Source organism: Bufo gargarizans, chromosome 2, assembly GCF_014858855.1.
Source record: "Bufo gargarizans isolate SCDJY-AF-19 chromosome 2, ASM1485885v1, whole genome shotgun sequence".
Taxonomy (NCBI): Eukaryota; Metazoa; Chordata; class Amphibia; order Anura; family Bufonidae; genus Bufo; species Bufo gargarizans.
In genome coordinates, this window is record NC_058081.1 from 329,256,140 (window position 1) to 329,281,721 (window position 25,582).

The window sequence follows — 25,582 nt, forward strand, 5'->3', positions numbered from 1 at the left end:
TACCAAAAAGACCGCTCTGAAGCCATTGCTTGCTGGTAAAAAGGCAATGAAGAGATCTCAAAATATAGATAACATATTATCTTCAATTCACAGTAGTAAATGGTTGCAGCTTATCTGCTCTCTCTCCCTGTACAGTGATCTCTGCACAGGTCACATAGCATGTCTAGATTAGAACTCTCCCATAGACATCAATGAACGTCTCATATGCATTACACAGCCTATGTGGCTGCTGTAAAGCATATCTGTAAAGGGTATTACCAACATCTCAAACAAGATGCTTCCCCCATAATCAGGTACAGCAAATAAAAATCTGCAATCAAAAGATACAAAAAGATCAGAAAAAATTATATGTTTTTCTGTGTTACAATGGCGGTTCACTTTTCACCATTGTTCCAAGTGTTCAGGCACTGACTTCTTGTGGATTTGAATTAGGGCAATTGTGTTCAATGGCGGTTCATGTTACCAGTCTTCCGTGCGTTCTGGTGTTGGCTTCTTGTGGGTGTGAATTAGGGCTATTTTGCTTTGTATATCTCTTCAGTTCATACTGCTAGGGATAACCTTCCTGGGCTCTGTGTGTGTACCTATTTTACTGATGTGTTAAATTTCCCTTCTATTTTCTGAATTGTGTGTCTTGCCCTTGGTTATGCAACAATTTTTGTTTGGGTCTGTTCAAATTCCATCTGCTTGTTCTGTGTTGGAGCTTATATCTGTTTGTCGGGTCCCTCTAGATTGTGTGCTTTTCCTGTTTGGTGCTTTGCACTGGAATCTTTGAACCCTGTGGGTCAACTGCCAACTGCACCAGGACTACAAACCGGATTCCCAAAAAGTTGGGACACTATACAAATCGTGAATAAAAACTGAATGCAATGATGTGGAGATGGCAAATGTCAATATTTTATTTGTAATAGAACGTACATGACAGATCAAACGTTTAATCCGAGTAAATGTATCATTTTAAAGGAAAAATACGTTGATTCAAAAATTCACGGTGTCAACAAATCCCAAAAAAGTTGGGACAAGTAGCAATAAGAGGCTGGAAAAAGTAAATTTGAGCATAACGAAGAGCTGGAAGACCAATTAACACTAATTAGGTCAATTGGCAACATGATTGGGTATAAAAAGAGCTTCTCAGAGTGGCAGTGTCTCTCAGAAGCCAAGATGGGTAGAGGATCACCAATTCCCACAATGTTGCGCAGAAAGATAGTGGAGCAATATCAGAAAGGTGTTACCCAGCGAAAACTTGCAAAGACTTTGCATCTATCATCATCAACTGTGCATAACATCATCCGAAGATTCAGAGAATCTGGAACAATCTCTGTGCGTAAGGGTCAAGGCCGTAAAACCATACTGGATGCCCGTGATCTCCGGGCCCTTAAACGACACTGCACCACAAACAGGAATGCTACTGTAAAGGAAATCACAGAATGGGCTCAGGAATACTTCCAGAAACCATTGTCAGTGAACATAATCCACCGTGCCATCCGCCGTTGCCAACTGAAACTCTACAGTGCAAAGAAGAAGCCATTTCTAAGCAAGATCCACAAGCTCAGGCGTTTTCACTGGGCCAGGGATCATTTAAAATGGAGTGTGGCAAAATGGAAGACTGTTCTGTGGTCAGACGAGTCACGATTCGAAGTTCTTTTTGGAAATCTGGGACGCCATGTCATCCGGACCAAAGAGGACAAGGACAACCCAAGTTGTTATCAACGCTCAGTTCAGAAGCCTGAATCTCTGATGGTATGGGGTTGCATGAGTGCGTGTGGCATGGGCAGCTTGCATGTCTGGAAAGGCACCATCAATGCAGAAAAATATATTCAGGTTCTAGAACAACATATGCTCCCATCCAGACGTCATCTCTTTAAGGGAAGACCCTGCATTTTTCAACAAGATAATGCCAGACCACTTTCTGCATCAATTACAACATCATGGCTGCGTAGGAGAAGGATCCGGGTACTGAAATGGCCAGTCTGCAGTCCAGATCTTTCACCTGTAGAGAACATTTGGCGCATCATAAAGAGGAAGGTGCAACAAAGAAGGCCCAAGACGATTGAACAGTTAGAGGCCTGTATTAGACAAGAATGGGAGAGCATTCCTATTTTTAAACTTGAGAAACTGGTCTCCTCGGTCCCCAGACGTCTGTTGAGTGTTGTAAGAAGAAGGGGAGATGCGACACAGTGGTGAAAATGGCCTTGTCCCAACTTTTTGGGGATTTCTTGACACCATGAATTTCTGATTCAACATATTTTTCCCTTAAAATGGTACATTTTCTCAGTTTAAACTTTTGTTCCGTGATTTATGTTCTATTCTGAATAAAATATTAGAAGTTGGCACCTCCACATCATTGCATTCAGTATTTATTTACAATTTTTATAGTGTCCCAACTTTTTTGGAATCCTGTTTGTATTTCAAGAGGTAGCATCCTGGTGGCTCCCCTGCAACGAAGATCAGTTTACTGTATAGGGGATAAAGGGTTGAAATCAGGGGCCCACCAGTTATTTGGCACAGTTTCACATCTATTGTCCTTAAAATACTGGTTTTCATAAGTAAAATATATATGTGCCACATTCCCTTAAAACTAGGGTTATTATGGACCCAGATATGTTTAATTATGCCTACATATCTATCACATGGCTGTCTGTCTGTCTATTTATTTATCTATCTAGGGCAGCACGTTGGCTGAGTGATTAGCAGTGGTGCCCTGGGGTCCTAGGTTTAAATCTGACCAAGAACAACATCTGCATGGAGTTTGTATGTTCTGGTTTCCTCCCACACTCCAAAGACATATTAATAGGGAACTTAGATTGTGAGCTCCACTAGGGGCAGTGTGATGATGATTTTTGTAAAAGCATGTCACATGCGTTTGTGGAGATTTTGTGTACCCTTTACAGTATCTTTTTCTTTGAGGTCACAATCATCAGGATACGACTCACAATAATTTATCACCAGTTTAAAATGTGCATCCATGCTCGGCTAGACTTCCATTTTTACCTTGTAAATTCTATTATATTGGTGGTGTAATAAATTTTCTGGTATAGCATTGCACGCTGTTCTGCTAGAATTTTACTGGGAATCCTTAGGTGAAAGTAAGAACAACAATTAATCAGTAGGTATCGTAAATCAAACCTTTATTCTATAACATATTTTCAATAAAAAAGAGACAGATAAATGAGGTAATTTATCACCAGCTATATGCAAAATATTGAAAAAGGCATGATAAAAGAATTGGCAGTCTTAAATAGCCCCAAGTGTCCCTGAAGAGCTACTGTGTGCTGTGTAAAGGCCAAAATATTTCCATGGTGTCACAGGATGACCCTTCAGCTGTTCAGGATCAGAGCATGGTATCCTAAGACCGACAACATATATATATATATATATATATACATTTTTCAAAAAGAATGCAGTAGTTATTCAAACAGAGGTATCCACACAGAGGACAGTAACACTGTAACACTTTATATTCAGTTTGGCTCTGCTTATCTCTTTCAAGATAATCTTTTGAATCTGCTTACAATCCTTTACTCGCAGTCCACAGCAGTGCAAAAATATTTCAATATCTTGTGCTTCTGTGCACATAACATTACAACTGACAAAGATTTAAGGCACAGGGGTAATTGGTTGCTAATTCACATCTCCTCTGCTGTTCTCCATAAGAGCGAGCTCTTTTGGCTTCTGCCACGCGTAACATAGGATAAGGTTTTGTCTGATATTGAATGTTACATGGTTGTCTCTTCCCATTCAAGTTCAACATCACCTAAAAAGAATTAACAAGAAATAACAATTATGACCAGGCTATTTTGTTAAAGGGATATTATTAACAGACTGGCACACTGTATCTGGGAACAAGTAGAGACTAAGCAGATATTGTATAATAAATAAAAATGTATTTTCCCTATTGCGGTTAAAATATAAATAGAAATTTAATGATCACAATAAAATAGAAAGATAAAAATGAAAATGAATCTAGTATGAAATAAAATATAAAAAGTATTTAGAAAAATTATTTAAAAAAATGATGAAATTGTCACCGAAAAGGGAAATTGATTATGGAGGGAATTTAACCCCAAAAATGGCAGTAAATGTTCTTGTTGAGAATATCAGTTGATCGGTAGCAATATGACTGCTATATATCCACAGAGGATCAATAATGATCAAAAAATAGTATTTCCTGATCAATGAACTGATCATGATTGAATTGGTTGCTACACAGTCTGATGTAGTTAGCTAAATAGTTCTCTGTTAGGTGATTAGAATGATACCAGGTATCGGCTGCATAGTGTTAATCATGTGTGTAGATCTTTTAATTGAGGCAGATTTACTGTCTATTTAATGATTAGTTTTGTATTGATAATTCCTATTATTTTACGTGATACGGCCATTTCAACAAGTAGTCTAAGTCTTATAGTAGGCAGGTATTGTCTTTGTATCTCCTGTGGCGTCCCACACAGAGATAATACCCTGCCTTCTATTACCTTTCTGACGTGTAATGTCCTTTTACTGTCTGGACAGACGGGTGTTAAAATTTGCAGTAAAAGGACATTACATGTTAATCAAATAGGAAGTGCTTCCTTGTAATTATACTAGCCCTCAGATCCACCAAAGCCTCCCCGGCATACAGAATCACCAAATACTGATCACGTGGGACACTGAACCCACCCAACACCACGTGAGACGCCGATCCTGCAAAGCACCACATGGGACGCCGAGCCTACAAAGCGCTACGTAGGACGCCGAGCCTGCCGCGCGTGTGAGGAGAATACAGCGGACAGCAAATTTCACCTGGACGGCATATAGAATAAGAGAGAACGCACCCATAAGAAGACGTCAGAAAGGTAATAGCAGGCAGGGTATTATCTCTGTGTGGGACGCCAAAGGAGATACAAAGACAATACCTGCCTGCTATAAGACTTAGACTACTTGTTGAAATGGCCGCATCACGTAATATAATAGGAATTATTAATACAAAACCAGTCATTTATCGGAGGAACAGTAAATCTGCCTCAATTATAAGATCTACACACCTGATTAACACTATGCAGCCGATACCTGGTATCATTATAATCACCTAACAGAGAACTATTTAGTTAACTACATCAGACTGTGTAGCAACCAATTAAATCATGATCAGTTCATTGATCAGGAAATACATTTTTTGATCATTATTGATCCTCTGTGGATATATAGCAGTCATATTGCTACCGATCAACTGATATTCTCAACAAGAACATTTACTGCCATTTTTGGGGTTAAATTCCCTCCATAATCAATTTTCCTTTTGGTGACAATTTCATTATTTTTTAAATTATTTTTCTAAATACTTTTTATTTTTTATTTCATACTAGATATTCATTTACTTTCTATTTTATTGTGATCATTAAATTTCTATTTATATTTTAACCGCAATAGGGAAAATAAATTTTTATTCATTATACAATATCTGCTTAGTCTCTTCTTGTTGTCAGATACATTGTGCCAGTCTGTTAATAATATCTACTTATATATATTCTTTTTGACTGGGTGAGTCAGTTAGACTTTGAGCACCTTGCCTGACAATAGACGGGTGAGCTGAGCATCTACAGGTCCTTCTAAAAAAATTAGCATATTGTGATAAAGTTCATTATTTTCTGTAATGTACTGATAAACATTAGACTTTCATATATTTTAGATTCATTACACACCAACTGAAGTAGTTCAAGCCTTTTATTGTTTTAATATTGATGATTTTGGCATACAGCTCATGAAAACCCCAAATTCCTATCTCAAAAAATTAGCATATCATGAAAAGGTTCTCTAAACGAGCTAATAACCTAATCATCTGAATCAACTAATTAACTCTAAACACCTGCAAAAGATTCCTGAGGCTTTTAAAAACTCCCAGCCTGGTTCATTACTCAAAACCGCAATCATGGGTAAGACTGCCGACCTGACTGCTGTCCAGAAGGCCATCATTGACACCCTCAAGCAAGAGGGTAAGACACAGAAAGAAATTTCTGAAGGAATAGGCTGTTCCCAGAGTGCTGTATCAAGGCACCTCAGTGGGAAGTCTGTGGGAAGGAAAAAGTATGGCAGAAAACGCTGCACAACGAGAAGAGGTGACCGGACCCTGAGGAAGATTGTGGAGAAGGACCGATTCCAGACCTTGGGGGACCTGCGGAAGCAGTGGACTGAGTCTGGAGTAGAAACATCCAGAGCCACCGTGTACAGGAGTGTGCAGGAAATGGGCTACAGGTGCCGCATTCCCCAGGTCAAGCCACTTTTGAACCAGAAACAGTGGCAGAAGCGCCTGACCTGGGCTACAGAGAAGCAGCACTGGACTGTTGCATGTCATTCGGAAATCAAGGTGCCAGAGTCTGGAGGAAGACTGGGGAGAGGGAAATGCCAAAATGCCTGAAGTCCAGTGTGAAGTACCCACAGTCAGTGATGGTCTGGGGTGCCATGTCAGCTGCTGGTGTTGGTCCACTGTGTTTTATCAAGGGCAGGGTCAATGCAGCTAGCCATCAGGAGATTTTGGAGCACTTCATGCTTCCATCTGCTGAAAAGCTTTATGGAGATGAAGATTTCATTTTTCAGCACGACATTGCACCTACTCACAGTGCCAAAACCACTGGTAAATGGTTTACTGACCATGGTATTACTGGGCTCAATTGGCCTGCCAACTCTCCTGACCTGAACCCCATAGAGAATCTTTGGGATATTGGGAAGAGAAAGTTGAGAGACGCAAGACCCAACACTCTGGATGAGCTTAAGGCCGCTATCGAAGCATCCTGGGCCTCCATAACACCTCAGCAGTGCCACAGGCTGATTGCCTCCATGCCACGCCGCATTGAAGCAGTCATTTCTGCAAAAGGATTCCCGACCAAGTATTGAGTGCATAACTGAACATAATTATTTGAAGGTTGACTTTTTTTGTAAAACACTTTCTTTTATTGGTCGGATGAAATATGCTAATTTTTTGAGATAGGAAATTTGGGTTTTCATGAGCTGTATGCCAAAATCATCAATATTAAAACAATAAAAGGCTTGAACTACTTCAGTTGGTGTGTAATGAATCTAAAATATATGAAAGTCTAATGTTTATCAGTACATTACAGAAAATAATGAAGTTTATCACAATATGCTAATTTTTTGAGAAGGACCTGTATATATCTCTGTGTTTTATTTTGTTAAAAGGGGTTGTGTCAAGGTTTAAACATATTCCCCATCCACAGGTTTGATTAGTTGGGGTCCAACCACTGGGACATCCTTCGATAACAAGAATGGGAGTCTTGTGTTGCCCAAATGAATGGAGTAGTGGTCGAGCATGCACATTATCTCTCTCTTCCTTCACTATGGGACTGCTGGAGAGAGGCGAGTATAGCCCTATCTGACAGTCCTAGAGAGATTAAGGAAGGGGCAGCTCACATACTTAAAGGGCTTCTGTCACCCCACTAAACCTATTATTATTTTTTTGCTTACTTATAATCCCTACACTGCGATTTATGGCTACATGATCAAATTAATCATTTTGGTCGGGTAGATTTAGTTTAAAACAAGCTTTTAAAATATGCTAATTACCTTGCTACCAGCAAGTAGGGCGGCTACTTGCTGGTAGCAGCCGCATCCTCCGATCGTAAAGACGCCCCCTCCACATTGTGATTTACAGGGCCAGGGAACGGGATCGTTCTCTGCTGGCCCTGCCTGTTTGCATTTAAAATCTTGCGCCTGCGCCGCGGCCGTACCTGTCTTCAATTGGCGCAGGCGCACTGAAAGGCAGCCGCTCGCTTGGCCGCTCTATCCTCAATGCGCCTGCGCCGATGACGTCACATCTACACCCGGCGCAGGCGCATTGAGAATGGAGCGGCCGCCTCTCAGTGCGCCTCCGCCAATTGAAGACAGGTACGGCCGCGGCGCAGGCGCAAGATTTTAAATGCAAACAGGCAGGGCCAGCAGAGAACGATCCCGTTCCCTGGCCCTGTCAATCACAGTGTGGAGGGGGCGTCTTTACGATCGGAGGATGCGGCTGCTACCAGCAAGTAGCCGTCCTACTTTCTGGTAGCAAGGTAATTAGCATATTTTAACCCCTTAAGGACCGGGCTCATTTTCACCTTAAGGACCAGGCCATTTTTTGCAAATCTGACCAGTGTCACTTTAAGTGGTGATAACTTTAAAACGCTTTGACTTATCCAGGCCATTCTGAGATTGTTTTTTCGTCACATATTGTACTTCATGATACTAGTAAAAAAAAGTCAAAAAAATTAATTTTTTTGCATAATAAAATACCTAATTTACCAAAAATTTGGAAAAATTAGCAAATTTCAAAGTTTCAGTTTCTCTACTTCTGTAATACATAGTAATACCCCAAAAAATTGTGATGACTTAACATTCCCCATATGTCTACTTCATGTTTGAATTATTTTGGGAATGATATTTTATTTTTTGGGGATGTTACAAGGCTTAGAAGTTTAGAAGCAAATCTTGAAATTTTTCAGAAATTTACAAAAACCCAATTTTTAGGGACCACTACAGCTCTGAAGTCACTTTGCGAGGCTTACATAATAGAAACCGCCCAAAAATGACCCCATTCTATAAACTACACCCCTCAAGGTATTCAAAACTGATTTTACAAACTCCGTTAACCCTTTAGGTGTTGCACAAGAGTTATTGGCAAATGGGGATGAAATTTGAGAGTTTCATTTTTTTGCCTAATTTTCCATTTTAACCCATTTTTTCCACTAACAAAGCAAGGGTTAACAGCCAAACAAGACTGTATCTTTATTGCCCTGACTCTGCTGTTTACAGAAACACCCCATATGTGGCCATAAACTACTGTACGGCCACACAGCGGGGCGTAGAGTGAAAGGTGCGCCGTATGGTTTTTGGAAGCCAGATTTTGCTGGACAGTTTTTTTGACACCATGTCCCATTTGAAGCCCCCTGATGCACCCCTAGAGTAGAAACTCCATAAAAGTGACCCCATCTAAGAAACTACACCCCTCAAGGTATTCAAAACTGATTTTACAAACTCCGTTAACCCTTTAGGTGTTGCACAAGAGTTATTGGCAAATGGGGATGAAATTTGAGAATTTCATTTTTTTGCCTAATTTTCCATTTTAACCCATTTTTTCCACTAACAAAGCAAGGGTTAACAGCCAAACAAGACTGTATCTTTATTGCCCTGACTCTACTGTTTACAGAAACACCCCATATGTGGCCATAAACTACTGTACGGCCACACAGCGGGGCGTAGAGTGAAAGGTGCGCCGTATGGTTTTTGGAAGCCAGATTGTGCTGGACAGTTTTTTTGACACCATGTCCCATTTGAAGCCCCCCTGATGCACCCCTAGAGTAGAAACTCCATAAAAGTGACCCCATCTAAGAAACTACACCCCTCAAGGTATTCAAAACTGATTTTACAAACTTTGTTAACCCTTTAGGTGTTGCACAAGATTCAATGGAAAATAGAGATACAATTTCAAAATTTCACTTTTTTGGCAGATTTTCCATTTTAATATTTTTTTTCCAGTAACAAAGCAAGGGTTAACAGCCAAACAAAACTCATTATTTATGGCCCTGATTCTGTAGTTTACAGAAACACCCCATATGTGGTCGTAAACTACTGTACGGGCACACGGCAGGGCGCAGAAGGAAAGGAATGCCATACGGTTTTTGGAAGGCAGATTTTGCTGGACTGGTTTTTTGACACCATGTCCCATTTGGAGCCCCCCTGATGCCCCCCTAGAGTAGAAACTCCATAAAAGTGACCCCATCTAAGAAACTACACCCCTCAAGGTATTCAAAACTGATTTTACAAACTTTGTTAACCCTTTAGGTGTTGCACAAGATTCAATGGAAAATAGAGATACAATTTCAAAATTTCACTTTTTTGGCAGATTTTCCATTTTAATATTTTTTTTCCTGTAACAAAGCAAGGGTTAACAGCCAAACAAAACTCATTATTTATGGCCCTGATTCTGTAGTTTACAGAAACACCCCATATGTGGTCCTAAACTACTGTACGGGCACACGGCAGGGTGCAGAAGAAAAGGAATGCCATACGGTTTTTGGAAGGCAGATTTTGCTGGACTGGTTTTTTGACACCATGTCCCATTTGAAGCCCCCCTGATGCACCCCTAGAGTAGAAACTCCAAAAAAAGTGACCCCATTTTAGAAAGTACGGAATAGGGTGGCAGTATTGTTGGTACTAGTTTAGGGTACATATGATTTTTGGTTGCTCTATATTACACTTTTTGTGCGGCAAGGTAACAAGAAATAGCTTTTTTGGCATGTTTTTTTTTTTTGTTATTTACAACATTCATCTGACAGGTTAGATCACGTGGTAATTTTATAGAGCAGGTTGTCACGGACGCGGCGATACCTAATATGTATACAATTTTTTTTATTTATGTAAGTTTTATACAATAACTTCATTTTGAAAACCAAAAAATTGTTTAGTGTCTCCATAGTCTAAGAGCCATAGTTTTTTCAGTTTTTGGGTGATTATCTTGAGTAGGGTCTAATTTTTTGCGGGGTGAGATGACAGTTTGATTGGCACTATTTTGGGGTGCATATGACTTTTTGATCGCTTGCTATTACACTTTTTGTGACGTAAGATGGCAAAAAATTGCTTTTTTTACACAGTTTTTTTTTTTTTTTTTTACGGTGGTCACCTGAGGGGTTAGGTCATGTGATATTTATATAGAGCCGGTCGATACGGACGCGGCGATACCTAATATGTATACTTTATTTTTATTTATGTACATTTTACACAATGATTTTATTTTTGAAACCAAAAAAAATCATGTTTTAGTGTTTCCATAGTCTAAGAGCCATAGTTTTTTCAGTTTTTGGGCGATTATCTTGAGTAGGGTCTCATTTTTTGCGGGATGAGATGACGGTTTGATTGGTACTATTTTGGCGTACATGCGACTTTTTGATCACTTTTATTACATTTTTTGGGAAGTAAGGTGGGCAAAATTTCAATTTTCTCATAGTTTTTATTTTTTTATTTTTATGGCGTTCACTGTGCGGGGAAAGTAACATGACCATTTTATAGATCAGGTCGTTACGGACGCGGCGATACCTAATATGTGTAGTGTATTTTATTTTTTTAATTTTTATTCAGTGATAAATGTTTTTTTTTTTTATCTTAACTTTTTTCACTTTTTATTTGATTTTTTTGACCCAGACCCACTTGGTTCTTGAAGATCCAGTGGGTCTGATGTCTGTAAAATACAGAACAGAACCTATATTGGTTTCTGCACTGTATTTTACTTACACTGAACAGGTCTATGCTTTCAGCACAGATCTGTTCAGCACCATGGACCTTCCCCGTCTGCTCAGTTATGGTCAGAACTTCGCAGACGGGGAAGGGTAAGGACGGGGTTCTGGGGGGGCTGTCTGGGGGCTCTCTCCTTCTCCCATCGGGGGGCTGCAAAGGCACAGCAGCCCCCCGATCGGAGAGGGAGGGAGCTCCCTCTTACTGTTAACCTTTTCCATACAGCGGTCCGTACGGACCGCTGTATGGAAAGGGTTAAACGGCTGACATCGCATCAACGATGTCAGCCGTTTATACCAGGGTGCCAGCAATGTGCTGGCACCCTGGTATACCCACTGTACACCAACGATTATGCAATGGGAGGCGGGCGGGGGATCGCGATCCCGCCTGCCGCACCGCCCGCCTCCCGCAACGCCCCCACTGCATGCGACACCCCCCCTGCACCACCCGCCGCCATCAAATCGTGCAGGGGTGCAGGGGGGGGTTAACAATATTGATTTCGGGCACTCTGAAGTTTCTGATCCCCGCGGTCAGGGACCGCGGGGATCAGAAACGGCAAAAAGCGCAGCAAACCGCAGGTCTGAATTGACCTGCGGTTTTCTGCGATCGCCGATACGGGGGGGTCAAATGACCCCCCCCTGCGTTGTTACGGGATGCCGGCTGAATGATTTCAGCCGAAATCCCGTTCCGATTAACCCCAGCGGCGCCGGAATTAAGATTTTAAGTTAGGACGTACCGGTACGCCCTTGGTCCTTAAGGACTCGGGAAATAGGGCGTACCGGTACGCCCTATGTCCTTAAGGGGTTAAAAGCTTGTTTTAAACTAAATCTACAGGACCAAAATGATTAATTTGATCATGTAGCCATAAATCGCAGTGTAGGGATTATAAGTAAGCAAAAAAAAAAATATAGGTTTAGTGGGGTGACAGAAGCCCTTTAACCACTGCACCATTAATATGGGAGGACACATGAACAGACAGTTTCCCTGCAGTCAGACCTCCACTGATTAGACACTTATTCACCTACCGTATGTTGTGGATAGGGAATATGTTTAAAACTTGGCTAAACCCCTTTAAGTGACAAATAACTGTTATGTATGACTGTTACCATAAATGCACTACATTTAGTAAAATCTATACCAAACTCCACATCAATAGTCAACCCAATTAACCTGATGCACATGCTTAGGCAAATTTCACATTTGCGTTCGGGGCTCCGCTTGTGAGTTCCGTTTAAAGGCTCTCACAAGCGGCCCCGAACGGATCTGTCCAGCCCTAATGCATTCTGAGTGGATGCGGATCCGCTCAGAATGCATCAGTCTGGCAGCGTTTGGGCTCCGCTCAGCAGGCGGACACCTGAACGCTGCTTGCAGCGGAAGTCAATGGAAGTCAATAGGGGCAGATCCGTTCAAAGGTGACACAATATGGTGCATTTTTCAAACGGATCCGTCCCCCATTGACTTTCAATGTAAAGTCTGGACGGATCCGTTTGCATTATCATGAACAAAAAAAACAAAAAAAAATACCAGACGGATCCGCACCTAAACGCAGGTGTGAAAGTAGCCTTAGTCAGGTGATTAGTTTGTATTTAGTTTGTATTGCACATTTAATACCCACTAATAATTTAAATATCACAACTGTTAGCTGGTGAGAATCCATGAGCAAATAACCCCAGAGAGAAAAAGATTCCAGGCATTAAAAAGTACTTTTGATTTGGGTAGAATCAATTCATACCCGAATCGAATCGCTTGGTCGATTCAAACAAATTGGACCCAAAACGAATATTAAGAAATTCGCTGATCTCTAATAAATAATATCATGAAAAAACATTTAAAAATAATGATTACCACAAAATCCATACCATAAATTTTATACCTGCGCTCATATAAGGTTACATCACATTAAAATCCACCTAATCAAAATAATCAAAATCCACATTACTTTATAGATGATCCAATAGCAAAACGAACAGTACATAAAATTGTCATTAAAGGGTCAATGAGTTTTCATAAAACTGTTGATATGTCATAGAGGCATATCAAAGTCTTGATCACAGGGGGTCTGAGACTGAGACCCCCACCAATCTCTAGAACGAGGAGAGAGAAGCACTCACATATCGCACTGCAGGAGAAAAAACTAGTGTTGAGCATGAATATTCAAAAAGCTAATTTTTATCTTGAATATCGCTACTTCGAGAATTTGCGAATATTTAGAATATATATTCGTTATATTGAATATTTGTAATTTTTTCTGTCTGGACACATGATTAGGGATGAGCGAACCCGAACTGTATAGTTCGGGTTCGTACCGAATTTTGGGGTGTCCGTGACACGGACCCGAACCCGGACATTTTCGTAAAAGTCCGGGTTCGGGTTCGGTGTTCGTCGCTTTCTTGGCGCTTTTTGAAAGGCTGCAAAGCAGCCAATCAACAAGCGTCATACTACTTGCCCCAAGAGGCCATCACAGCCATGCCTACTATTGGCATGGCTGTGATTGGCCAGAGCACCATGTGACCCAGCATCTATTTAAGCTGGAGTCACATAGCGCCGCCCGTCACTCTGCTCTGATCAGCATAGGGAGAGGTTGCGGCTGCGACAGTAGGGCGAGATTAGGCTGATTAACTCCTCCAAAGGACTTGATTAATTGATCGATCTGCAGCTGTGGATCATTGAGCTGCTGATACTCAATTGCTCACTGTTTTTAGGCTGCCCAGAGCGTTTGTCAGTCACTTTTTTCTGGGGTGATCGGCGGCCATTTTGTGTCTTGTGGTGTGCCAGCACAAGCTGCGACCAAGTGCATTTAACCCTTAATGGTGTGGTTGTTTTTTGGCTAATTCCTACATCAGTGTGAAGCTGTCACACCAAGTGCATTTAACCAACAATAGTCTGGTTATTTTTTGGCCATATACTACATCAGGGGCAAGCTGCGCCTGTCACCAAGTGCGTTTAATCCTCACTGGTGTGGTTATTTTTTGGCTAAATCCTACATCAGGGTGAAGCTGTCACACCAAGTGCATTTAACCAGCAATAGTCTGTTTATTTTTTGGCCATATACTACATCAGGGGCAAGCTGTCACCAAGTGCATTTAACCCTCAATGGTGTGGTTGTTTTTTGGCTAAATCCTACATCAGGGTGAAGCTGTCACACCAAGTGCATTGAACCAGCAATAGTCTGTTTATTTTTTAGCCATATACTACATCAGGGGCAAGCTGCGCCTGTCACCAAGTGCATTTAACCCTCAGTAGTTACTGCTGTACTGTTGTGGCTGGTCAAGTTATTTAGTGTCCGTCAAAGCACAGTTTTTGTTCTGGGTTGAAATACAATTCCCAATTTAGCAATTTCCTAATTTAGTGGTTTCTGCTGTATCAGAGCTATTTAAAATCTATCCCTAAAAGGGTATATAAGATTCAAGGTGCACATAGGGTCATTCAGAATAACTTCACACACACGCTACTGTGCATTTCCAAGTCTAATTCTGTCAGTAAACCTATACCTGTCACCCAGAGCCTAAATACTAGGCCTCAAATTTATATCCAGCTAAATCTGTGGTTATTGCTGTGGCTGGGCAAGTTATTTAGTGTCCGTCCAAGCACAGTTTTTGTTCTGGGTTGAAATACAATTCCCAATTTAGCAATTTCCTAATTTAGTGGTTTCTGCTGTATCAGGCCTACTTTAAATACATCCCTAAAAGGGTATATCAGAATCAAGTTGCTGATAGGGTCATTCTCAATAACTTCACACACACGCTACTGTGCATATCCCAGTCTAATTCTTTCCGTAAAACGTATACCTGTCACCCAGCGCCTAAATACTAGGCCTCAAATTTATATCCTGCTAAATCTGTCGTTACTGCTGTACTGTTGTGGCTGGGCAAGTTATTTAGTGTCCGTCAAAGCACAGTTTTTGTTCTGGGTTGAAATACAATTCCCAATTTAGCAATTTCCTAATTTAGTGGTTTCTGCTGTATCAGAGCTATTTGAAATCTATCCCTAAAAGGGTATATAATATTCAAGGTGCACATAGGGTCATTCTGAATAACTTCACACACACGCTACTGTGCCTTTCCAAGTCTAATTCTGTCAGTAAACCTATACCTGTCACCCAGAGCCTAAATACTAGGCCTCAAATTTATATCCAGCTAAATCTGTGGTTATTGCTGTGGCTGGGCAAGTTATTTAGTGTCCGTCCAAGCACAGTTTTTGTTCTGGGTTGAAATACAATTCCCAATTTAGCAATTTCCTAATTTAGTGGTTTCTGCTGTATCAGGCCTACTTTAAATACATCCCTAAAAGGGTATATCAGAATCAAGGTGCTGATAGGGTCATTCTCAATAACTTCACACACACGCTACTGTGCATATCCCAGTCTAATTCTGTCCGTAAAACGTATACCTGTCACCCAGCGCCTAAATACTAGGCCTCAAATTCATAGTCAGCTAAATCGGTGGTTACTGCTGTGCCTGTATTAGTGTAATACGGTACCTAAATAGATAGCCAGATAGTGTTAGGTGTCTGTAAAAAAAGGCCTGAATTTGAATTCAATACATTGGGCCAAATAATATTTTTGTTGTTGTGGTGAACGATAACAATGAGGAAAACATCTAGTAAGGGACGCGGACGTGGACATGGTCGTGGTGGTGTTAGTGGACCCTCTGGTGCTGGGAGAGGACGTGGCCATTCTGCCACATCCACACGTCCTAGTGTACCAACTACCTCAGGTCCCAGTAGCCGCCAGAATTGACAGCGATATATGGTGGGTAGTGTTGAGCGGCATGTCCCATATTCGAATTCGCGAAATTTCGCGAATATTCGAAAGAATATTCGTAAAATATTTGCGAATATTCGAATTCGTTATTATTTCGCATATGCGATAAATAGAATTTTCGCATCGCATAATACATATTATGAGATGCAAAATTTGCATGTGCGCTAATGAAATCGCCTTACGAAGATTCGCAACTCAATTCAATCACTAATGTAAGAATGCAAAGCCCTTTGCCTCTGTTCTGGGACAAGTGCTGATATTCGCCTGTGCGCTAATAAAATCGCCTTACAAAGATTCGCGCCTCAATCACTTTCTAGGCAATGTGAGTAAGATCTGAGCTTTTGGACTTTTGTGAATCAATCGAGATACAGTGGGGGGTGATGACTGTAGTTGACAGAGTACAGATCAATGTAATCTGTAAGGTGGAAACTAAAATAAAAAATACGAATATTCGTAAATCGAATTTTACGAAGTTCGAAGTATTCGCGAATATGGTGCTATACTATATACATGCACAGGCCTTTGCCTCTCTGTTCTGGGGACAAGTGTAGATATTCGCATGTGCGCTAATAAAATCGCCTTACGAAGATTCGCAATTCAATTCAATCACTAATGTATGAATCATACATTAGTGATTGAATTGAGTTGCGAATCTTCGTAAGGCGATTTTATTAGCGCACATGCGAATATCTACACTTGTCCCCAGAACAGAGAGGCAAAGGCCTGTGCATGTATATAGTATAGCACCATATTCGCGAATACTTTGAACTTCGTAAAATTCGATTTACGAATATTCGTATTTTTTATTTTAGTTTCCACCTTACAGATTACATTGATTTGTACTCTGTCAACTACTGTCATCACCCCCCACTGTTTCTCGATTGATTCCCAAAAGTCCAAAAGCTCAGATCTTACTCACATTGCCTAGAAAGTGATTGAGGCGCGAATCTTTGTAAGGCGATTTTATTAGCGCACAGGCGAATATCTACACTTGTCCCCAGAACAGAGAGGCAAAGGCCTGTGCATTCATATAGTATAGCACCATATTCGCGAATACTTCGAACTTCGTAAAATTCGATTTACGAATATTCGTATTTTTTATTTTAGTTTCCACCTTGCAGATTACATTGATCTGTACTCTGTCAACTACTGTCATCACCCCCCACTGTATCTCGATTGATTCCCAAAAGTCCAAAAGCTCAGATCTTACTCACATTGCCTAGAAAGTGATTGAGGCGCGAATCTTTGTAAGGCGATTTTATTAGCGCACAGGCGAATATCGGCACTTGTCCCAGAACAGAGGCAAAGGGCTTTGCATTCATACATTAGTGAATTGAGTTGCGAATCTTCGTAAGGCGATTTTATTAGCGCACATGCGAATATCTACACTTGTCCCCAGAACAGAGAGGCAAAGGCCTGTGCATGTGCATTCATATTATATGAATGCACATGCACAGGCCTTTGCCTCTCTGTTCTGGGGACAAGTGTAGATATTTGCATGTGCGCTAATAAAATCGCCTTACGAAGATTCGCAACTCAATTCACTAATGTATGAATGCAAAGCCCTTTGCCTCTGTTCTGGGACAAGTGCCGATATTCGCATGTGCGCTAATAAAATCGCCTTACGAAGATTCGCGCCTCAATCACTTTCTAGGCAATGTGAGTAAGATCTGAGCTTTTGGACTTTTGTGAATCAATCGAGATACAGTGGGGGGTGATGACAGTAGTTGACAGAGTACAGATCAATGTAATCTGTAAGGTGGAAACTAAAATAAAAAATACGAATATTCGTAAATCGAATTTTACGAAGTTCGAAGTATTCGCGAATATGGTGCTATACTATATGAATGCACATGCACAGGCCTTTGCCTCTGTTCTAGGGACAAGTGTAGATATTCGCATGTGCGCTAATAAAATCGCCTTACGAAGATTCGCAACTCAATTCACTAATGTATGAATGCAAAGCCCTTTGCCTCTGTTCTGGGACAAGTGCCGATATTCGCATTTGCGCTAATAAAATCGCCTTACGAAGATTCGCGCCTCAATCACTTTCTAGGCAATGTGAGTAAGATCTGAGCTTTTGGACCTTTGGGAAACAATCAATTATATGTGTACTGTAATTTTGTGGAAAAAAAAAACAAAAAACGAATATTCGTTTTTACGAATATATAGCACTATATTCGAAATATTCGCGAAATCGCGAAGTTGCGATATTCGCGAAAAAAATTTGCTTTTCGAATATTCGCGCTCAACACTAATGGTGGGGCCCAATGCCGTTCTAAGGATGGTAAGGCCTGAGCAGGTACAGGCATTAGTCAATTGGGTGGCCGACAGTGGATCCAGCACGTTCACATTATCTCCCACCCAGTCTTCTGCAGAAAGCGCATAGATGGCGCCTGAAAACCAACCCCATCAGTCTGTCACATCACCCCCATGCATATCAGGGAAACTGTCTGAGCCTCAAGTTATGCAGCACTCTCTTATGCTGTTTGAAGACTCTGCTGGCAGGGTTTCCCAAGGGCATCCACCTAGCCCTTCCCCATCGGTGGAAGACATAGAATGCACTGACGCACAACCACTTATGTTTCCTGATGATAAGGGCATGGGAATACCACCTCAGCAAGTCTCTGATGATGACGAAACACAGGTGCCAACTGCTGCGTCTTTCTGCAGTGTGCAGACTGAACAGGAGGTCAGGGATCAAGACTGGGTGGAAGACGATGCAGGGGACGATGAGGTCCTAGACCCCACATGGAATGAAGGTCGTGCCACTGACTTTCACAGTTCGGAGGAAGAGGCAGTGGTGAGAAAGAGCCAACAGCGTAGCAAAAGAGGGAGCAGTGGGCAAAAGCAGAACACCCGCCGCCAAGAGACTCCGCCTGCTACTGACCGCCGCCATCTGGAACCGAGCACCCCAAAGGCAGCTTCAAGGAGTTCCCTGGCATGGCACTTCTTCAAACAATGTGCTGACGACAAGACCCGAGTGGTTTGCACGCTGTGTCATCAGAGCCTGAAGCGAGGCATTAACGTTCTGAACCTTAGCACAACCTGCATGACCAGGCACCTGCATGCAAAGCATGAACTGCAGTGGAGTAAACACCTTAAAAACAAGGAAGTCACTCAGGCTCCCCCTGCTACCTCTTCTGCTGCTGCCACCTCGGCCTCTTCTGCTGCTGCCGCCTCGGCCTCTTCTGCTGCTGCCGCCTCGGCCTCTTCTGCTGCTGCCGCCTCAGCCTCTTCCTCCGCCTCCGGAGGAACGTTGGCACCTGCCACCCAGCAAACAGGGGATGTACCACCAACACCACCACCACTTCCGTCACCAAGCATCTCAACCATGTCACATGGCAGCGTTCAGCTCTCCATCTCACAAACATTTGAGAGAAAGCGTAAATTCCCACCTAGCCACCCTCGATCCCTGGCCCTGAATGCCAGCATTTTTAAACTACTGGCCTATGAAATGCTGTCTGTTAGGCTGGTGGACACAGACAGCTTCAAACAGCTCATGTCGCTTGCTGTCCCACAGTATGTTGTTCCCAGCCGCCACTACTTCTCCAAGAGAGCCGTGCCTTCCCTGCACAACCAAGTATCCGATAAAATCAAGTGTGCACTGCGCAACGCCATCTGTAGCAAGGTCCACCTAACCACAGATACGTGGACCAGTAAGCACGGCCAGGGACGCTATATCTCCCTAACTGCACACTGGGTAAATGTAGTGGCAGCTGGGCCCCAGGCGGAGAGCTGTTTGGCGCACGTCCTTCCGCCGCCAAGGATTGCAGGGCAACATTCTTTGCCTCCTGTTGCCACCTCCTCCTTCTCGGCTTCCTCCTCCTCTTCCAGTCAGCCACACACCTTCACCACCAACTTCAGCACAGCCCGGGGTAAACGTCAGCAGGCCATTCTGAAACTCATATGTTTGGGGGACAGGCCCCACACCGCACAGGAGTTGTGGCGTGGTATAGAACAACAGACTGACGAGTGGTTGCTGCCGGTGAGCCTCAAGCCCGGCCTGGTGGTGTGCGATAATGGGCGAAATCTCGTTGCAGCTCTGGGACTAGCCGGTTTGACGCACATCCCTTGCCTGGCGCATGTGCTGAATTTGGTGGTGCAGAAGTTCATTCACAACTACCCCGACATGTCAGAGCTGCTGCATAAAGTGTGGGCCATCTGTTCGCGCTTCCGGCGTTCACATCCTGCCGCTGCTCGCCTGTCTGCGCTACAGCGTAACTTCGGCCTTCCCGCTCACCGCCTCATATGCGACGTGCCCACCAGGTGGAACTCCACCTTGCACATGCTGGACAGACTGTGCGAGCAGCAGCAGGCCATAGTGGAGTTTCAGCTGCAGCATGCACGGGTCAGTCGCACTGCGGAACAGCACCACTTCACCACCAATGACTGGGCCTCCATGCGAGACCTGTGTGCCCTGTTGCGCTGTTTCGAGTACTCCACCAACATGGCCAATGACGCCGTTATCAGCGTTACAATACCACTTCTATGTCTCCTTGAGAAAACACTTAGGGCGATGATGGAAGAGGAGGTGGCCCAGGAGGAGGAGGAGGAAGAGGGGTTACGGGACCTCTTTCCTCTGCCTGGGTGCTGGGCCTAAATATATGACAATGGACTGTTGCAGTGGTGGCTGACGTGAAGCCTGATTCTCTGCTATGACATGAAGACTGATTCTCTGGTGACATGAAGCCAGATTCATGTGTTATGGGACCTCTCTCCTCTGCCTGGGTGCCGGGGCCTAAATTTATGACAATGGACTGTTACAGTGGTGGGTGACGTGAAGCCTGATTCTATGCTATGACATGAAGACTGATTCTCTGCTGACATGAAGACAGATTCTGTGTTATGGGACCTCTCTCCTCTGCCTGGGTGCTGGGCCTAAATATCTGACAATGGACTGTTGCAGTGGTGGCTGACATGAAGCCTGATTCTCTGTTTGGGGGACAGGCCCCACACCGCACAGGAGTTGTGGCGTGGTATAGAACAACAGACTGACGAGTGGTTGCTGCCGGTGAGCCTCAAGCCCGGCAGGGTGGTGTGCGATAATGGGCGAAATCTCGTTGCAGCTCTGGGACTAGCCGGTTTGACGCACATCCCTTGCCTGGCGCATGTGCTGAATTTGGTGGTGCAGAAGTTCATTCACAACTACCCCGACATGTCAGAGCTGCTGTATAAAGTGTGGGCTATCTGTTCGCGCTTCCGGCGTTCACATCCTGCCGCTGCTCGCCTGTCTGCGCTACAGCGTAACTTCGGCCTTCCCGCTCACCGCCTCATATGCGACGTGCCCACCAGGTGGAACTCCACCTTGCACATGCTGGACAGACTGTGCGAGCAGCAGCAGGCCATAGTGGAGTTTCAGCTGCAGCATGCACGGGTCAGTCGCACTGCGGAACAGCACCACTTCACTACCAATGACTGGGCCTCCATGCGAGACCTGTGTGCCCTGTTGCGCTGTTTCGAGTACTCTACCAACATGGCCAATGACGCCGTTATCAGCGTTACAATACCACTTCTATGTCTCCTTGAGAAAACACTTAGGGCGATGATGGAAGAGGAGGTGGCCCAGGAGGAGGAGGAGGAAGAGGGGTAATTTTTAGCACTTTCAGGCCAGTCTCTTCGAAGTGACTCAGAGGGAGGTTTTTTGCAACAGCAGAGGCCAGGTACAAGTGTGGCCAGCCAGGGCCCACTACTGGAGGACGAGGAGGACGAGGACGAGGATGAGGAGGAGGTGGAAGAGGATGAGGATGAAGCATGGTCACAGCGGGGTGGCACCCAACGCAGCTAGGGCCCATCACTGGTGCGTGGCTGGGGGGAAAGGCAGGACGATGACGATACGCTTCCCACAGAGGACAGCTTGTCCTTACCCCTGGGCAGCCTGGCACACATGAGCGACTACATGCTGCAGTGCCTGCGCAACGACAGCAGAGTTGCCCACATTTTAACGTGTGCGGACTACTGGGTTGCCACCCTGCTGGATCCACGCTACAAAGACAATGTGCCCACCTTACTTCCTGCACTGGAGCGTGATAGGAAGATGCGCGAGTACAAGCGCATGTTGGTAGACGCGCTACTGAGAGCATTCCCAAATGTCACAGGGGAACAAGTGGAAGCCCAAGGCCAAGGCAGAGGAGGAGCAAGAGGTCGCCAAGGCAGCTGTGTCACGGCCAGATCCTCTGAGGGCAGGGTTAGCATGGCAGAGATGTGGAAAACTTTTGTCAACACTCCACAGCTAGCTGCACCACCACCTGATACGCAACGTGTTAGCAGGAGGAAACATTTCACTAACATGGTGGAACAGTACGTGTGCACACCCCTCCACGTACTGACTGATGGTTCGGCCCCATTCAACTTCTGGGTCTCTAAATTGTCCACGTGGCCAGAGCTAGCCTTTTATGCCTTGGTGGTGCTGGCCTGCCCGGAGGCCAGCGTTTTGTCTGAACGTGTATTCAGCACGGCAGGGGGCGTCATTACAGACAAACGCAGCCGCCTGTCTACAGCCAATGTGGACAAGCTGACGTTCATAAAAATGAACCAGGCATGGATCCCACAGGACCTGTCCATCCCTTGTGCAGATTAGACATTAACTACCTCCCCTTAACCATATATTATTGTACTCCAGGGCACTTCCTCATTCAATCCTATTTTTATTTTCATTTTACCATTATATTGCGAGGCTACCCAAAGTTGAATGAACCTCTCCTCTGTCTGGGTGCCGGTGCCTAAATATATGCCAATGGACTGTTCCAATGTTGGGTGACGTGAAGCCTGATTCTCTGCTATGACATGCAGACTGATTCTCTGCTGACATGAAGACAGATTGTCTGTTACGGGACCTCTCTCCTCTGCCTGGGTGCTGGGCCTAAATATATGCCAATGGACTGTTGCAGTGGTGGCTGACGTGAAGCCTGATTCTCTGCTATGACATGCAGACTAATTCTCTGCTGACATGAAGACAGAATCTCTGTTACGGGACCTCTCTCCTCTGCCTGTGTGCTGGGCCTAAATATATGACAATGGACTGTTGCAGTGGTGGCTGACGTGAAGCCTGATTCTCTGCTATGACATGAAGACTGATTCTCTGGTGACATGAAGCCAGATTCAGTGTTATGGGACCTCTCTCCTCTGCCTGGGTGCCGGGGCCTAAATTTATGACAATGGACTGTTACAGTGGTGGGTGACGTGAAGCCTGATTCTATGCTATGACATGAAGACTGATTCTCTGGTGACATGCCAGAATCTGTGTTATGGGACCTCTCTCCTCTGCCTGGGTGCTGGGCCTAAATATCTGACAATGGACTGTTGCAGTGGTGGCTGACGTGAAGCCTGATTCTCTGCTATGACATGCAGACTGATTCTCTGCTGACATGAAGACAGATTCTGTGTTATGGGACCTCTCTCCTCTGCCTGGGTGCTGGGCCTAAATATCTGACAATGGACTGTTGCAGTGGTGGCTGACGTGAAGCCTGATTCTCTGCTATGACATGCAGACTGATTCTCTGTTACGGTACCTCTCTCCTCTGCCTGGGTGCCGGGGCCTAAATATCTGAGAATGGACTGTTCCAGTGGTGGGTGACGTGGAGCCAGATTCTCTGCTATGGGACCTCTCTCCAATTGATATTGGTTAATTTTTATTTATTTTATTTTTATTTTAATTCATTTCCCTATCCACATTTGTTTGCAGGGGATTTACCTACATGTTGCTGCCTTTTGCAGCCCTCTAGCCCTTTCCTGGGCTGTTTTACAGCCTTTTTAGTGCAGAAAAGTTTGGGTCCCCATTGACTTCAATGGGGTTCGGGTTCGGGACGAAGTTCGGATCGGGTTCGGATCCCGAACCCGAACATTTCCGGGAAGTTCGGCCGAACTTCTCGAACCCGAACATCCAGGTGTCCGCTCAACTCTACACATGATTCCTCCCTGCTTCTTGCTTGTGGGCCAATGAGTCATTGGCCCACAAGCAATTTAAGCAGGGAGGAATCATGACTTCAGATGGATAAAATGACGAATATTCTAAAAAACGAATATATAGCACTATATTCAATATAGTGCTATACAGCATATTTGTATTTTAGAATATTCGTAATTTTTTCCATCTGAAGTCATGATTCCTCCCTGCTTAAGTTGCTTTTATCCCCATCAACTTGTGGCTATTGTAATTTATCATGACATACAGTATTTAATTATCTTTTTTTATTTTTTTATTTTTTTTATTCGTTATTGGATTATCAATAATGTCAATGGGATTTATGACATGATTTTACTCTAAACGAGTGTAGGTTATGTCAATACAAATGCATGAGCATGACTGATTTATGAAGAATTCCACTATTAATCTACTGTTGGAATAAAAAGACATGCTGAGGAATCCAGAGAACAAGGGAGAAATACCTCTCCCAATAATTTGTATATCGTGGTATACATGTTCTAAACTTAAGAATGCTGGAATGATTCACCCATGGTTGGTGCCGGCAGTAGAGATCTGTAGATGAGCGCTGTGAAATAAATGATCTGTTTCCAATACTGGCAAAACATGGAAACATAATACAAATATAATGCAGTTTTATTGATAGCAATCTGTTATATTCTTTCTACAGAAAATCCTAGTTTGAATGCAGAAGGCAGAGTGAAAAAAATGATACTGTATGTGCTTACCCTCCATGGCATCCAAAGAGTCCATTTTCTGAAGAGCAGAGTAATTTACAAAACAGATGGCCTGGTTACTGCCTTTGGTTGCTAACAGGTCCACGGCACACTGGTGTAAAAATATATACTGTGCCTGATGGGGGAAGAAAGACAGGAATAACTAATATAACCTGGACATATTTTATTTAAACTCATTCCAGAAAGAAAGGTCTTTACTGGGATAATGTAGTATATATATATATGTATATATATATATATATATATATATATATATATGAGTTCCCTAATGATGTGCAATGAATGGTGATACATTCAATCATATTAACATATTTCACACTCATATTAACAAAACCACATACACTGCTATTCACATGGCAGTACCGAGTTCTAGTACTGAAGTGCTGCTATAGAAATTATATGCCTTAGATGTCTGTGGTCTGTTGCACTTAAATTAGCTATGTCATAATGTTAACAAGCAGTAACATGGATTTTATATGTATTAGCCACAGCAAAGTATGGCGAAATAAGGAGAAAATATGTATTGATGGAAAAATTAATCAAGCCAGAAATGGTGACAATATGGACAATCACAATACATTAGTAAGTGCCTTGTATTAACTTCAATACATGCCATTTGCTGAAGTGAGACAACAACTTTAAATAAGGAGTAGTGGAACTCATTTATCAAAACTGTCTAATAGAAAAATAGCCACCGAATCAGAACAGAGCATAACTTTCATTTCTTGACTCCTTAATGACCACTGATACACCTATGTATGGTCAGTAACAGGCCTTATTCTAGGCCACCTCCTATGGCAGCCTAGACTAAGCACTGCATGGGTCTCAAGTGCCGCAAAAGGCAGGAGCTTGGCTCTCACATAACAGCCTTGCTCCTGCTCTAACAAATCAGATTGGCAGAAGAGCCGG

General features: G+C 43.3%; 1 protein-coding gene across 3 annotated transcripts in view; it reads right to left on the reverse strand.

The window, feature by feature from the left end:
- Nucleotides 1-3,124: 3,124 nt before the first annotated feature.
- PTPRQ (protein tyrosine phosphatase receptor type Q) overlaps nucleotides 3,125-25,582 on the reverse strand; it is a 530,509-nt gene continuing 508,051 nt past the window's right edge. For all 3 annotated transcript variants that reach the window (XM_044280555.1, XM_044280554.1, XM_044280553.1), the window contains 2 exons: nucleotides 24,665-24,788; nucleotides 3,125-3,751 (listed from right to left, as the gene is read on the reverse strand). In XM_044280555.1, the coding sequence (XP_044136490.1) occupies nucleotides 3,714-3,751; nucleotides 24,665-24,788 (162 nt within the window). In that variant the 3' untranslated portion in view covers nucleotides 3,125-3,713. The remainder of the gene's footprint in view (nucleotides 3,752-24,664; nucleotides 24,789-25,582) is intronic.